The 15,733-nt window shown below is 36.3% G+C and overlaps 1 protein-coding gene across 1 annotated transcript in view; it reads right to left on the bottom strand.

The window, feature by feature from the left end:
- Positions 1-915: 915 nt before the first annotated feature.
- The window catches only part of LOC135200022 (neuronal acetylcholine receptor subunit alpha-7-like), a 20,542-nt gene continuing 5,724 nt past the window's right edge, over positions 916-15,733 (bottom strand). The window contains exons 3-8 of the mRNA XM_064231990.1: positions 8,523-8,609; positions 7,615-7,749; positions 6,391-6,496; positions 5,643-5,712; positions 3,338-3,419; positions 916-1,871 (exon numbers count right to left, since the gene is read on the bottom strand). Coding sequence (XP_064088060.1) covers positions 1,540-1,871; positions 3,338-3,419; positions 5,643-5,712; positions 6,391-6,496; positions 7,615-7,749; positions 8,523-8,609 — 812 coding nt within the window. The 3' untranslated portion in view covers positions 916-1,539. The remainder of the gene's footprint in view (positions 1,872-3,337; positions 3,420-5,642; positions 5,713-6,390; positions 6,497-7,614; positions 7,750-8,522; positions 8,610-15,733) is intronic.

Below are 15,733 nucleotides of genomic sequence, written 5' to 3'. Positions count from 1 at the left end.
TTTTTATCAACCACTCTTTTACTGGATGTCTTACTTGACGTTTATGAGTTTTTTTTATGATGTCAGCAAGTCATTTCAGCCAGAGCATCGTATGTTGACGCCATGGCTGCTACGGAGGACTGAGAAAACGACTTGTGTCGTTAGTGGCGAAGATTTGCCTGCACAGTTATAAATAACTGTGCAGGCATAACTGAACGTTAGTGGCAGGTTTAACTGACGCTGTTATTTTATAGGAGATATTCAGGAACTGAGCCAGCGAAAAATTTTCCACTTAATTCTATTGAAGAATCTTTTAATTTTCGATGTCCACATTGAAGGCACCAATGGAAGTAGGTACTCGTCACGGTTATCGAACTATAACTCCCGGAAAGGAGGCATTTCCCTTCCATTAGAGAGAGAGACGTTACATTTTAATTGTGTATTTAGCTGAATATTCTTTGAGAAAAAGAAAAACCCTCAGACGTCCAGCTTTCAAGATGCATATCTTGAGGTTAGCCTCTATTTCATTTCCTACATTCTTTTTATTTCTATTCTGCAAATCAGGAAAGAAATTGATTGCGTAGTATTCATTATTCACATAAATAATTTTTGAAAATCCCAACCATCAAATGTTCTAGAACAGCAACATCCCCCATAAATTTTGTTTTCCTTCCTGTAGGTCTAAGCTTCCTTTTTTCTTAAATCAGACCTAATGGCAATAATGAAAATAAACATTTTTCCCAACCTTTGATCCAGTACTAGTTATTACAATTTCTGTTAACAGCGGGTGAAGTCTTTTTCTGTTAAATCTTACTTTCGGTTAATCTGATTTATACAGCCACAGATTATATACAAAACCGTCTCACAGTAAAGGTAGCAAATGAAGCAATAAGAGCTTTAACATTGTCTTTTATTTCACTAACACAAATTCTTGCCTTATTACAATAGAGACACGAGTGCATTTTCCCTTTCAGTGTTTTCTTTTAGACCTAACATGTTTGGCTTCTGTGGTCGTTGAAACCACAGAGGCAATTGCGGCTAGAGATGTACTAAATACCCAGGTTTTTCTCTATTGGCATAGTTCCTAAATAGGTTCAGGTTCATTTTCAAACCTCAGCATCCTGTTTTCATGCTATTAACTAAAAACGAATGATGTTTTATTAACACCCAGGAGCTGGAAAAAACTGGAGGTACAGTAAACGAGTTTATAATTACTAACTAGGCTTGTACTAACGAGGTGACAGACTAAGAATAAGTACAAACATGATTCTACTTGAGCATCATTCAAAATAAGCACAAAACACAAATACATATATGATAAGAATACGGAAGAAACTTTTGTGCAATGTTTTCAATCAATTCAAGTAGAGCAATGATTTGCTACTCCATGTACGGCAGGGGGTGAAAGAAATGAACAAAAACAAAACTACTGCTACTACGGCTGTAAGGCAAATTTACGGAATTAATTACAGACACATTATATGCTGAATAAGGCTGAGAAATGAGTTGAAGTTCATGTTGGATACTTTTTTTCCATTTTTTATTTTCTGAAGCTCCTGGTTAATGTTGAGAACGCAACTTGACCCCAGCCACTCCTTGACCCGATTCGATCAGTTGCTCGTACTTCTTGTAATCGAAGTCAGGCGGGCAGGCCCCGTGCCCGTAAGGACAGTACTCGAAGGAGTGGGAATGGGGCGACGCCAGGAGGAATTCAAGGTTGAGGACGACGGTGGCGAAGATCAACAGAGCGAAAAAACACCGGTCGAGAACGAGGCAGAAGAACAGAGCCTCCGATGTTTTCTCAGACTCTGCTCTCTCTTGTTGGACTCTGAGTTGGATGATAGATCGGATCCGCTCAAGAGCTCTGAGGGTTCTGCATTCAAAGTCGACGTCTGCCGAAGAAGAAAAGATGGACAGATGAGTTCAAGACAGATGCTCTAATGTCAATGTGACAGGTTATGATTGTCTATGATAAATCGAAATAACTGCACAATTGATAAATCTGGGAAGTTCTTCCATTGAAATTGTACGAGTCAGTTCATGAACTGCTGGTCAGCGGAATGCTTTAATATATTTCAGAGTAATTTATCTTACTGGTATTGCCAATCGTGTCTACTTTATGATGCTATAATGCAATTGCTGTGCTTTTAAAAACTTTAATATTCATGCATTCACTGTTGTCGTGTTATCAGAATTACCACCATGCATGAAAATAGCTGAGATTGCAATTCACACCATGCCTGCCATTCTTGGTCAATAACCTAGAAAACGTCTTAACTACTGTCATTACCCATAACTAAGGAAAAGTGTGCTGTTCATAAAATACATTCTTGGTAACTAATTTTCTTCAAGTTGCTCTCTTATCACTGACAACCTGGAATTACGGTGATAGTTGTGAAAGAAAGCCTTCAATATATCACGACATTGGTGGTTTTCTTCAAAGCATTCAAGCAAAATTTTACTTCATAAATTTTGTAAAGCTTGGGAGTTACAGTTTGTATGTATAATACTTCCACCTCCCACGGTATGAAAATTATGCTTAAGAAGTTAACTAGCAACGTCAAGGACTCTCTTAATCCCATGTAGTACTAGCTGCCAACGAACGAGGTCTAGTCTGTATTATAAAAAAAAAGAAAAAATTTTTATTAGTCCGCTGTCGTTTAGTGTCGTTTCATGCCACTCAGAAGTCGCGTGTTCTCGTCTCCCCATAAGCGGTGAAAAGACACTGGCTCTGTATCAGGATCAGTTACTGCAGTAGTGTGGGGTCTACGGTGGAAGGTTGGAACCAACATTCCTTGGAAGCTTGAATTTCAAGTCAATGGTCCCTGTGTGCTTGTTCCATGTGAATAGGTTTCATCTGCAGTAATAATAATAATAATAACCAGTAAGGTGCCCTCTCGAAGCTTCAAGTTAAACCATCAAAGGATTAACACCATTTAACCGTGAATTTATGATAGTTTAAAAATAAATCTTATTTAGGATGAAATCTAAAGATGTAAGGTTTTATTTGCTGGAAGAAATTTTTTTTTATCTTCAATACTTTTGGAGATAATAGCATTTGAATAGCGTTAGGGCCGGTCCGTGCCGCGCCCCCAAAAATGCAATAATTAAAACAATTTAAATGTGAAATTTATGATATTTTAAAAATAAATCTTATATGGGATGAAATCTAAAGCTGTAAGGTTTGATCTGCCGACAGAATTTTTCTTTTATATTTAATACTCTTGGAGATATCAGCGTTTAAATAACGTTAGGGCCTTTAGGTGCCGGGCCGTCAGATATAAGCCTTTGTCCAGTAATTAGACCTTTAGCTTCGCTCCTCATAATTCAGTCTTCGAAACAGAGGATCGTTACTTACCTTTCACATGGTCGCCAGAGTGTACTGACAGTTCTTCAGAGCCATGGTCGCTCGTGCTTTGCCAAGCAGTAGGGAGCTCTTCCTGTGGAAATGAAGGTTGAATATTAACAAATGATTATTTAACAGCGATCATTGCATAGTATGCGATACTACGCTACCGAGTGAACTTAATCACCGAGATTGAAAAGATTGCCAATAATTTTCGATGCCTGTCTCACAGGTAAGTTTTTTTTTTATTACATTAGGCAATGTAAAATAAATAATGTTTAGAAAATTATCACCTTTCATTTGCTTCATGAAACCAAATACTCAGATGTCTTTGTTCCTCGTTGGATGAGTGGGTTACGTGCTCGCCTACCAATTTGGTAGTCCCGAGTTCGATTTCCCGCCCTGCGAACGTGGATTCAGAGGAATTTGTTTCTGGTGATAAGAAATTCATTTCTCGATATAATGTGGTTCGGATCCCACAATAAGCTGTAGGTCCCGTTGCTAGGTAACCAATTGGTTCCTAGCCACGTAGAACTATCTAATTCTTCGGGCCAGCTCTAGGAGAGCTGTTAATCAGCTCAGTGGTCTGGTTGAACTAAGATATAGTGCATCTTTTTTTCTAATATAAAAACAACCTATTGTTTTTTCTACTTACTATTTCCCATTGGTATGCAGTCTTTTTTCCCTTCTTAGCATTCGTTACTTTAAATGCATTCAAGAAATTGATAACATTTTCATTGTTATTCTGAATTGCTTTAGTTATTCAACGGAACTGTTCATCTCCATCTAAGTTTTGTCTTTTCAGAAATTTAAGTGACCTCACCAGAGCTAAAGCTGAAAACTCTCAATAACCTTTGCAGCTTTTCCTCACCAGCCTCGGTGGGGATCACCAGTTAACAACCCTCAGTATAGTTCCTTATCTCTCTCTCTCTCTCTATGTATATATATATATATATATCCAAACAGCGGTGGCCACAGCCGGATATACATCAATGAGGAGAAGGACATAAAGACTTGATAACAGGGTACCATTTAATTATTCCCGACGTTTCGTAATGTCTTCATTACATTTTCGAGGGCTGTACAAAATAGATAGCATAAAATCAATTACAATAAAGCTAAGAATCTGAGATTTAAAAGTTGCACAATAATTACAAACTTAAAATATTAAAAATACTAAAAAGACACCTTTAAAAACAAAAAACGTTAACTAAACAGGACAAAAATTATTAAAATAAGTAAAAAAAAAAAAAAAAAAAAACTAATGAAACAAAAAAATAATGAGAAATATTCAAGTAAAGTCAAACTGGACCAACCTATTCAGCGGCAATGCCAAGACTGGAGATAAAAGGAAGAGACTAAGAAAGGTACAGTGTTGCCAGCAGAGGTTTGACTATTCAACAAGGGGACGAGTCGTTTAATCATTAACGATTCTAAGATTGTCAAATCGTGGCTGTTGGAAGCTCGTGGAGTAAGTTATAGGACAGGCAGCAAAATTGCAAACCCAGAATTTTCTAATATTAGAAATCATTCGAAAATATGTAAAACCTCCATTGAAAACAAGGACTTTACAGTTGTAGGACGAGCTTCCAACAGCCACGATTTGACATCTTAGAATCGTTAATGATTAAACGACTCGTCCCCCTTGTTGAATAGTCAAACCTCTGCTGGCACACTGTACCTTTCTTAGTCTCTTCCTTTTATCTCCAGTCTTGGCATTGCCGCTGAATAGGTTGGTCCAGTTTTACTTTACTTGAATATTTCTCATTATTTTTTTGTTTCATTAGTTTTTTTTTTTTTTTTTTTTTTTTTTTTTTTTTTTTTTTTACTTATTTTAATAATTTTTGTCCTGTTTAGTTAACGTTTTTTGTTTTTTAAAGGTGTCTTTTTAGTATTTTTAATATTTTAAGTTTGTAATTATTGTGCAACTTTTAAATCTCAGATTCTTAGCTTTATTGTTTTTTATTTTATGCTATCTATTTTGTAAAGCCCTCGAAAATGTAATGAAGACATTACGAAACGTCGGGAATAAATTGACCCTTTTATCAAGTCTTTATGTCCTTCTCCTCATTGATATATATATATGATATATATATATATATATATATATATATATATATATAAAGAGAGAGAGAGAGGAGAGGAGAGATGAGAAGAGAGAGAGAGAGAGAGAGCTCTGTCTATACATACGTCTGGAAGACATAAAAATACTTTGTACTATACCTAAAGCATTACTTTGCTATTAGGCACGTGGATATGCAATAATTATATACTAAAATAAACTATACAGTATGATATTACTTTGAAGGTGATTTACCTTACTGTCTACGAAAACCTTGGGCGGTGGCGTTAAAAGACACAGGCGACCAATGATCTTAGTTATGTACCTGCAAAATAAAATCGTTATGATTTTCGTTCTATTAACTTTTTTTCGGATTTTTGGCATTATATACTACGGATTTTGCTTATATAGGACTTCATGAAATACTGAATCTCGTCTCAAGTGTTTCGGTTAGCTAATGTGTGACATTGAGTCAAAAGAATGTCCAAGGTTAATTTAGCTCATTTAACAGAGTCTCTGCTAATGAGGAACCAGATGAATTTATTTCTGGTGATTAGAAATTCATTTCTCGATACAATGTGGTTCGGATCCCAGAATAAGCCGTTGGTCCCGTTGCTTGGTAACCAATTGGTTCCTAGCCACGTAAAAAATAAATATTCCTTCGGGCCAGCCCTCAGATATATATACTTAGCTTTAATATTAACAGAGAGAGAGAGAGAAAGAGAATTAGATATGACGACGAAGGGTTAAGAGTTAAGATAATAATAGCGAACAAAAAGCATTAATGATCTGTAATAAGACTAAATAGTTTTTAAAATGTTAGTTTTTTTTTACAAAGAAAAAAGGCCAGCATTCCCAAAGAAGTATCCTGCAAAGACTGTGAATAATCTATTTAGAAGCGTCATCAGAAACGGACTGCGTTCACAGGGAATGACGCTAATCTGATTTCATTAACCAACACCAATCAACTGAATAACTGAGAATGTGCTTAACACTGCCATACCCAAGCCTTTCGGAGATGCTGTTCACGTCGTGTTTGCACTTCACCGAAACGACGCAAAGCACCACGTTGATTCCGAGGAGTATGATGCAGGAAATATAATAGCGACCTGGAAAAGATCATGAAAAGAAAGAGGTAATTTGGTGAAGTGATCCAGAGGCTGATCGCCCCTATAGCTAAAAGTATCGCAGGAGGGTAGAGCCGTCAGTTTACCTTACGCGGTACACTGATGGTGTTACTTAAGATTCTTTGCAGCTTCCCTTTGTCTCCTGGCTGCAACCCCTTTTATTTCTTTTACTGTACCTCCGTTCATATTCTCTTTCTTCCGTCTTACTTTCCAACACCTCCTAATAAATGTTTCAACTTTATTTCAGCGTTGAATGACCTTATAGACCCTAGCGCCTTTGGCCAAAATTATATATTTTTTTATTCTATAGCTAAAAGCAACAGTTTTGAAAACCAGCTGTTAGATACGTGGGTATAGACATTGAAACTGTTTTCCGAGTTCTTCTAACTTTACAGTCACCGTATGTGATAGTGTTTCACTGACGGCCATTTCCTCTGTTAAATCTAATGTTACCATCGTGTTCTAAAGTACTATAAATTTAGGCAACGTCTCAAAGGCTAACTTCCTAGCTCGTGTAGTTGTAAAGTTAGTGCATACTATAGTTTCCCTGGGATTTCAAATATTGTGACTATTTTGATGCAACTTGGTAAAATGATCTTGGTTGAGGTCAACTCAGACATAGGCGTGGGCTTTCAAATGTGAGGGGGTTATCTCTAAGACCTAATTTTCGTACAACGGTATTGGATCTTTCCTTGATAGTGACGCCCCCCACTCCCATCACCTTTAGTACAAGCCAACTGAGATGACCGTAAAAACATAACAAAAGATTATAAATATCATGAAGATGATGACCCCAAGAAATATTAGTCCCCGAACTTTGTTGGGGTTACTATTTAGGAAAGATCCACGGGATTTATTCTGATTCTGAAACTGAGTTCTGGTACTTCCTATATATCTCCTCTGTGTTTGCCAGATCCTCTTATCTGTCCCAGTGAAAACACCAGTTTTATTCTTGCCTAGGAGACAAAATCCGGCTGAATTGGTTCATTTTCATTAAAGCTTAAGTGGACCTTACAAATATATGAAACCTCTACCAGTCAACGCTATACCATCCAACAAAGAATACTCCCGTATAAGAAGCAGTTGATTCCAGATCTCACCAATTAGTGGAATGACAGAGGAAGGCGGGATGTCTATAGTGACAGCCATCAGGAACACCATCATGGCGACCAGGCTACTCATGGCCAGGCTGATCTTCTCGCCGCTGTCTGCCGGGAGCAGAAACGCGAAGATAGCTGAGGATGACGATGGTATTATTAGGCATGTTGAGGATTTAAGTCATAATGTTAATTGGGTTCATGTGTGAAATTTATTTTACCCCTTTCCTGATTTTTTTTTTTTTTTTTCAAACGAAAACCAGCATGGCACGGAATTTGGTTTTAATTTTTTTTTTATTAAGGTTTTGTTTAAACCTGTTGTAATTCATCGTAAACTTAATGATATTCTCAGAATACATACTTACAGACACAAGGGAGAGTCTAGTTCCACTAAAATGGCCTTTGAAACGACCAATGTCTTCGTTAAAAAGTGATATTTATTGGTAAACAATAAAATATTTACTTAAGATTCTTTGCACCTTCCCTTTGGCTCCTGGCTGCAACCCCTATTATTTCTTTTACTGTACCTCCGTTCATATTTCCCTTTCTTTATTCCGTTTCACTTTCCAAACAACCGCTCCTAATAAAATGTTTTCAACTTTATTTCAACGTTGAATGACATAGACCCTAGCGCCTTTGGCCAAAATTATATTTTTTTTTATTCTATAGCTAAAAGCAACAGTTTTGAAAATCAGCTGTTAAATACGTGGGTATAGACATTGAGACTGTTTATGAGGAAAACAAATAATACGTATGTAACCATTAAAATCGTTTTTTAGTTTGCAAACTTTGTTTCCAAACAATGTTTCCTAGTGTGGACAGGCGCCTTAACTTCATAACTGGAAATAGTGAAAGACTACGTATATATAAACATCAGATTTAATCATCTGTAGAAACATCGGAAACCTCACCGCACGTATTAACGATGCTCCCAGGAAGGATGTAAAAAATCACCGGATGCAGAGAACGTCGCTGTAGCTGGATGTGATATACGACTGCTGCAACGAAAACAAGACACGTAAGCTACGAAAAGCATTTTCAGATAGAGTGGTTTAACGATGTCGCACACGCCATCTTCCTTTTCATGTAAGCGAAATGAATCATACTTTTCAGAACGAGTTGATTTTCCTTCCATGGAATACAGCCACGGAACACTTTTGTATCAATAGATGAAACTCGAAATCCGTTTACCAATCAATTCCCTCAGCCCCCACATCAGCTCTGTCTCTCTTATTTCCATCTACTCTCTTTTCGTGGAAAGAATCTCGTTCCATACTTTTCATATTTTAATTATGACGGTTAAAGTTGGAACTACGATTAAGAGGAAGACGTAAACAAGAGACAGATCGTTGGTAAGATGTTGAAATTAAGGCGTCATCGGGGGGGGGGGGGGAGACATCTACAAGCTTCATGTACTGTCGGTCCGGACGAAGAATTGGCGTAGTTTTCTTAAGTTCATTGTTCGCTAGTGGAAAATATTGCCATATGCAGGTGCCAGAATTATTTACTTAAAAATAAAGAACCATTTACGTTCAAAGGTGCTATACTTGAAATAAATTACAATTGGAATTGAGTCGAGCTTATTTGAGACGTATTAAAGATAATTATCTTGCAAAGTAAAGAAAATAAATTATACCGATTGGGTCCATGAATTCTCAATTTTATTCTCAACTCTAGCTTAGTGTCAGCATCAGGCCGTTTTGAAGTTGGGCGTTTCCTGCCGCTCGAGTCTTGACCCAAACGTATCGTACTGCCTAAGGGTGTTGTCATTTCGTCTCCTACAGCCGATTAAATGAATACATTAAGGCATTTAACATTCTTTAATAACGCATGTTTCCTTAATTAAACTAATTTTCTTCCTGTGATTCAATAAAAATAAAATTAATTGCATGACACACATTTAGTGGGGCCTTAAATAATTGGATACTATTCATAGAAAAGTTTTCACAACCACATGATTAGCCTAGGATCTATATTTTCCAGACAGTAATTAGCTCTCACGAATACGATGATGACACATAAAGGAACACTCATTTAAAACCAAACCAACTAATAATAATAAATAAATATTGCTTTTTTTATTTTAACTTATTACCAAGACATTACATTCAATAATGTGTTTTATTAAGGGATCAAAGTTTTAGCGATGTTTTTTTTTTATTTTTTCCCTTAAGAATTTCATAATTGCTTAACATAATTTACTCAGACACCTAGCTATTCAAAGTCTAAAAATCAAATCATAAAAAAAATCAAACGAATATAATTCAGGGTCTTTTATTTTTTTATTTTTTGGATTCGAATTCCTTGCATATCAGCCTGGTTTTCCTCTGTTACACGTTGGAAAGCTGTGGGAGTCAAAACTCGGACGAATACATTAAGAAAGGGGTTTACTTTCATTAAAACTTTCTTAGCGCTTGATCTTGGCCTGTAGGCTATTCATTTCTACTGACTAGAAATTTAATTCAAATTAGCTTCACATGTTATGGCTAGAACCTATTTACCATGTAAACATAACATATTTAAGTAGCTGAAACGATGAGGAAATATGAAAGGTTGACGTTTCTCCGTTTAAGTCTATTTCGTGGGTTTTTTTTTTTTTTCCTTTTGAAGAAAAACCTACTGCTTTTAATAAGGGGTTGCTCTTTGACCAGCCCTACCAAAACCAATCATACAGGGTGTAACACAGAGTAACACGAAGTGGTATTGCAAAATATTTTGGAGAATGAGAGATAAAGAAACTTTGAACCAGAAAATAATGTTATTTAAACATTTATTTTTCAAGGCTCCCGTTGGTCGGTGCAGGGAATTTTTGAAAATAAGCCGTTATCATTAAGCGGATGCACCCAAACAAAAAAACTTCTTTCAGTTTTCCTTCTGAATATTGAAAAAGAAACCCACACAAAATTCAATTTGTAACTTGTTTATTCTTTTAAGTATTTACATTTAGTTTTTGACTCACCAACCTCGAGTTACTTGCAGGCCCTTCTGTGGCCCCTTCCCTTCAAGAGAATAAAGAGTAGAAAAAAATAATAAAAAGAAAAAAGAAGAAAAAAAAGTAGAAAGTACAAAAAACCCAAGAGAAAAAAAAAATATATTCTAAAAAAATACAAAGAAAAAAAAGCATGTTGGGATGTTAGCCTGGAGGGTCAAGGCCCAGCAGTCTTCTGGAACTTCTTCCTCGTATTGTTGCTGTCAATTTATGCGATGGCTGTTCTGGTTTTCTTGGGAGAGTTGCCAATCCCCTCTTGGTCGCTCTGAAGATCCTGAGCTGATGGTCAATGGGTATTCCACCTATTGTGGTAAGGGTGGGTGGCACCGTAGTAAGTCTGTTGGGCAGGAAACCTAATCTCCCAGGTCCAGCAGGGTCAATCTTAGCTTCTTTAATATCAAAGCTCGGCTTTATGGGATCTTCTGAGGTTAAAACCTTTGTTTCCTTCAATTACTTTGTATCTCTATGATAAGCGCACCCTTCGACTACCCTCCTGTGATCTAATTTTGTTGCTTTTGTATATAAGCCAACTGTTTTTTGAAATCCATCCTATGGGTCATTTTCCCAACAATGTCTTAGCTATAGCACTCCACCCCTGAGAGTTAAGATGTACTGCCCTTCTACTGTTCTTGGAATCCTAGTCCTTATTCCCCTACCTTGATTCCCCACCCCCCCAGATCTGTTCTCCGACGAATTATTGCAATTGATTATGTATACCCCCGCTACATCCATCTGTTTATTACTGTTCCTTCTCCCTTACCAATTTATTTTTACATACTTTGTTTTTTAAGGTATTAATCAAAGGTATTTATACAAATTTAAAATTTTATTGACTTTCTTTCATTTTTGAAGTGATTTGGTTTCATTTTAGGCATAACAAAAGGGAGGGCAAACTATTTTTCTTCGTTTTCTTTTATTTATTCCATGTACTCTCTACATTCGCTCTGTAAAATATTTTTCTTAGCTTTGTTTGGTGAGTGGCCCTTTTTCCTGACCCATTCCGGGTATGCTAATGGCATCTGAAGCTTTTATCGATGGTAATTTAATTTATTTCTTGCTCGATCTTGCAAGGGTCCACACGTTCTCATTGCCCTAAGAAATACAAACCTGTTTAGAACCCCATATTTTTATATCATGACTATGAAAAGGAAGAAGAAATGAAATATATGAGTTTGTATTTGTGCGGGCTTTCTATACTGTGGGATGAATTCATATCCTGGTTTTCTTTTCTTTCCATGAGTATGTTTCTAAAAAGGGCCAGTTTATTATTGTTGACTTTTCTTTTTCTAAAGTGAACTGGATATTGTTATCAAACTTATTGAGCTTCATCTAGAAACGTTTCTATTTTATTTCCACGTCCCCCTTGGCAGAAATAGCAAAAAATATCATCCCGTACGTATCTCCACCATGCCTTGCAGTTTTAAGTCAGGGACATTTCACATTAGGAAACTAGATTAGTTTCGAAATAGTTCCCATATAGATGTTAGAGAGTATAGGTGATAATGAGGACCCCAGAGCTACTCCATATTTCTGTTTGTAAACATGTCCTTCAAAACGTGAAATAAGTGCTCTCCACACGACTGGAGTTCGTAGCGAGAAGGACGGATCGGTAGTCCCATGAGTATGCGGAAGGAGAGCGGGAGGTGGCGTAAATATGGAGTGATGGAGGGATTAACGCCGATGTTAAGAAAGCATCGCCCTATAAAATGGTATTTATTTAGGTTTTGAAGCAAAAAAAATGGCATGCATAATTCACTGGGTCACCGATACAAAACATAAAACAAGAGTAACGACTAACCTGAACTCCCATCCATTCAGTGGATAAGTTTTGCTTATTCATTGAGAACTTATTCCATATGGACACGTATCTAAAGATTTCAAGGGGGTTGTATTTTTAAACTTTTAAAAAATCTCTTCCTATCCATCTAAAGTATTCCATCAAGACCGCAGTACAGGCGAAGAGGTAGTCAATGATTTCCTGGTTCAGCAATATCGTGACAGGAGGGGCTAGAATTCAAAAGTCTCAAATGAATGTTGTTACAGCAACATTTACACTAATGTATTGCTTTCCTTTCCTCTTGTGGAGCTTCGAGATTCTTGCCACCTCTATGGCCCATGTTTCTAAACTTTTTTTACCGTTTCTTCCTAAAGAATTTGATGTTTCAATCGATGTAATATTCTCTCCGATTATATTTAAGCTTTTTTGATATCTCTTGCAACATGAAACTTACACAGAATGCAAGTGCCAATAATGTCTCTCGCTCAGCAAGGGATGTTTTCTTAGACCAATAAATGACACACTTGATATTAGAGATTCCCCGTGCACATAACGACATCAAAAACGCAATAGAGTGAGGTCGCCTGGTTCTCATTGTTTAGGTTATACACACACTTTTCGGTTTTTTGTGAGTTTCCAATGCTTTCTGCAAAAATTTAACAAATGGAAATAGTGTTCAAACTACCTTCAACTTGATAATTGAACTTGATAATGTAAAGGACTATGTTATTTTGCGATACTATTAGTGATAGGTGTCTCCATATCTATTTGGTTAATGTAATATCGGTTTGGTTTGTGATATGACGTTTTTTATCACTTCGTTTCGTTCACGTCAGTTTTGTAAGATACTCTATCATCTAAACCTTATTCTGATTTCAAATTGATTTCGAATATTTAAAAAACAATTCCTTTATGTTAACAGTTATCAAATCATCCTGCTATGGGAAAAAATAAAAAAGCCTTTTAGTATAGTATCGCTAGGAATAAAACACCTTAGCCAAGAATGCTAGGCCTATACGAATTGATTAATTAGATATTTTCATACTTTTTCCCGCTTTTATAGATACTTTCGTTCCGTATGAGTCGAAATTAACTTCATGCTTTGAGTTTTCAGTTCGTCAGTATATATATCATCAAGAATCAACACTTTAGCCAAGAATGCCAGGCCTATACAAAATGATTCATTAGATGTTTTTCATAGTTTTTTTTTTTTTTTTTTTTTTTTTTTTTGCCTTTATAGAATAATTTCCTTCCGTAAAGTCGAACTTAACTTCCTGCTTTAGTTCTTATTCGTCAGTTCTTTCCATGTGTCGTTCATGCATATGAGTATACACACACAAACACACACACATATATATATATATATATATATATATATATATACTATATATATATATATATATTGTGTGTGTGTTTGCATTTCTGAGACTTTACCACAATATAAAGTTTGTATTTTTTTAAAAAAAAATTAAAAAAAAATTAAAAAAAATTAAAAAAAGGTCAAAAAAATCAGCCCACACTCAATACCTTTAAAATCTTTTGAAACCCCATAACAAAATTTACGAATGTCCCATAATATGATCATTTATGGTGACCAACAACCACGCATACTCAGAAAGGGTTACTCCCATTCTTTCTATTTTAAGGCTTTTGAACGATACATGGAAAGAAATGACGAATAAGAACTAAAGCAGGAAGTTCAATTTCGACTCATACAGAACGAAAGTATTCTATAAAAGCGGGAAAAAGTATGAAAATATCTAATGAATCAATTCGTATAGGCCTAGCATTCTTGGCTAAGGTGTTTATTCATAGCGCTACTATACTTAAAAAGCTATTTTTTCCCTATAGCAGGATGATTTGATAACTGTTAACCATAAAGGAATTGTTTTTTTTAAATATTCGAAATCAATTTGAAAATCAGAAATAAGGTTAGGAGTGATAGAGTAGGGTCTTTACGAAATTAGTATAGTTGAATGGTTTAGGTCTATAGACTACTAAGGCTACCAAGCTTATAATTTCCCTGCTATCACTATATTACTATAATCTATAATACACATCTTTGATGGAGACAAACGAAACCAGGGCATTTGGGGTGTACATTTGTTACACGTATAAAATACAACTATTTGTACTTCGAATCCGACTAACAGAAAGCTATTTATACCGTTGTTCGCGTTGTCCTGAACACAGCTCTCACAGTGTGAATTATAGTTTTTTTAAAAAAACGTCCATTTTGATAAAAAGTAATTTTGTTGAACATTCCAAAACGCAATACCTTTACAAGTAATAAAGAAAAAACTGAATTGTAAATAGTACTTGTACTGATGCTGTATCTTACAGGCCTACACTACCTCCCTACAGGTTCAATAATGACTTGAACAAAATACAGGTTCACAGGACGAGTCTCAACACAAGTAGCAAACCGCTAGACCTATATGTCTATACTTGACTACATACGCTTTTGTAAAAAAGTATCAACATATATCGTATAATATGAGGCACATAGAAGGTAAATAATATTATGAATGCAAAATTAAAATGCTATTGCACTTATGCAACAATAATATTTGGAAATTACGAAAATAATGTTCGGAATATCTGCGACATTAATGACATCCATAGTGTCTTCTGCTATCAAGGTGGCCGACTTGACTGACGCACAATTATGGTTATATAAGATTAATTCGCCTTTCTTTACTTGACAGATGTCACTCCACATCTCTAGGGGAAGAAGTCCCGTACCAATCCCAGCAATTGCAAGTTCTCAACGCACTAGCACTATAAAATAATAAACGAAAAACATCGCCAGCTCTTCGTACTTAACCACCTTGAGTCACCGGCTCTCCGCCACTGAGCGCCTTAGTGGCGTGGTTGGTATGGTGTTTGCTTCCTACCTCGGTGGTCGCTGATTCGATTCTCGGCCATGCCATTGAGGAGTGAGAGATGTGTATTTCTGGTGACAGAAGTTCACTCTCGACGTGGTTAGGAAGTCACGTAAAGCCGTTGGTCCCGTTGCTGAATAACCACTGGTTCCATGCAACGTAAAAGCACCATACAAACAAAAACACCATACAAGCCAGCTCTCTGCCACTGCGGGCAGCGCCGTTCTGGTGGTGACTAGACGAACTGATTAGCACTCGTCCGATTTAAGCCGTTATCAATTTGAATTTGTCTTGTACCTGTGTAAAATCTATTGCCCAAAGGTCTTACAGTCTAGATTAAACATTTTGGTAAGGAGGAAATGCAACCTCAAATGTTAGCTATTCGATTGTTTCTTCACACGTGAGTCAGATGAACTAATTAGTACTCGTCTGTTGGAGAGGTCTAACATCTTGCCACACACTCTCCGATTT

Source organism: Macrobrachium nipponense, chromosome 11 (genome assembly GCF_015104395.2).
Source record: "Macrobrachium nipponense isolate FS-2020 chromosome 11, ASM1510439v2, whole genome shotgun sequence".
NCBI lineage: Eukaryota > Metazoa > Arthropoda > Malacostraca > Decapoda > Palaemonidae > Macrobrachium > Macrobrachium nipponense.
This window is presented reverse-complemented; position numbering and strand designations above follow the sequence as displayed.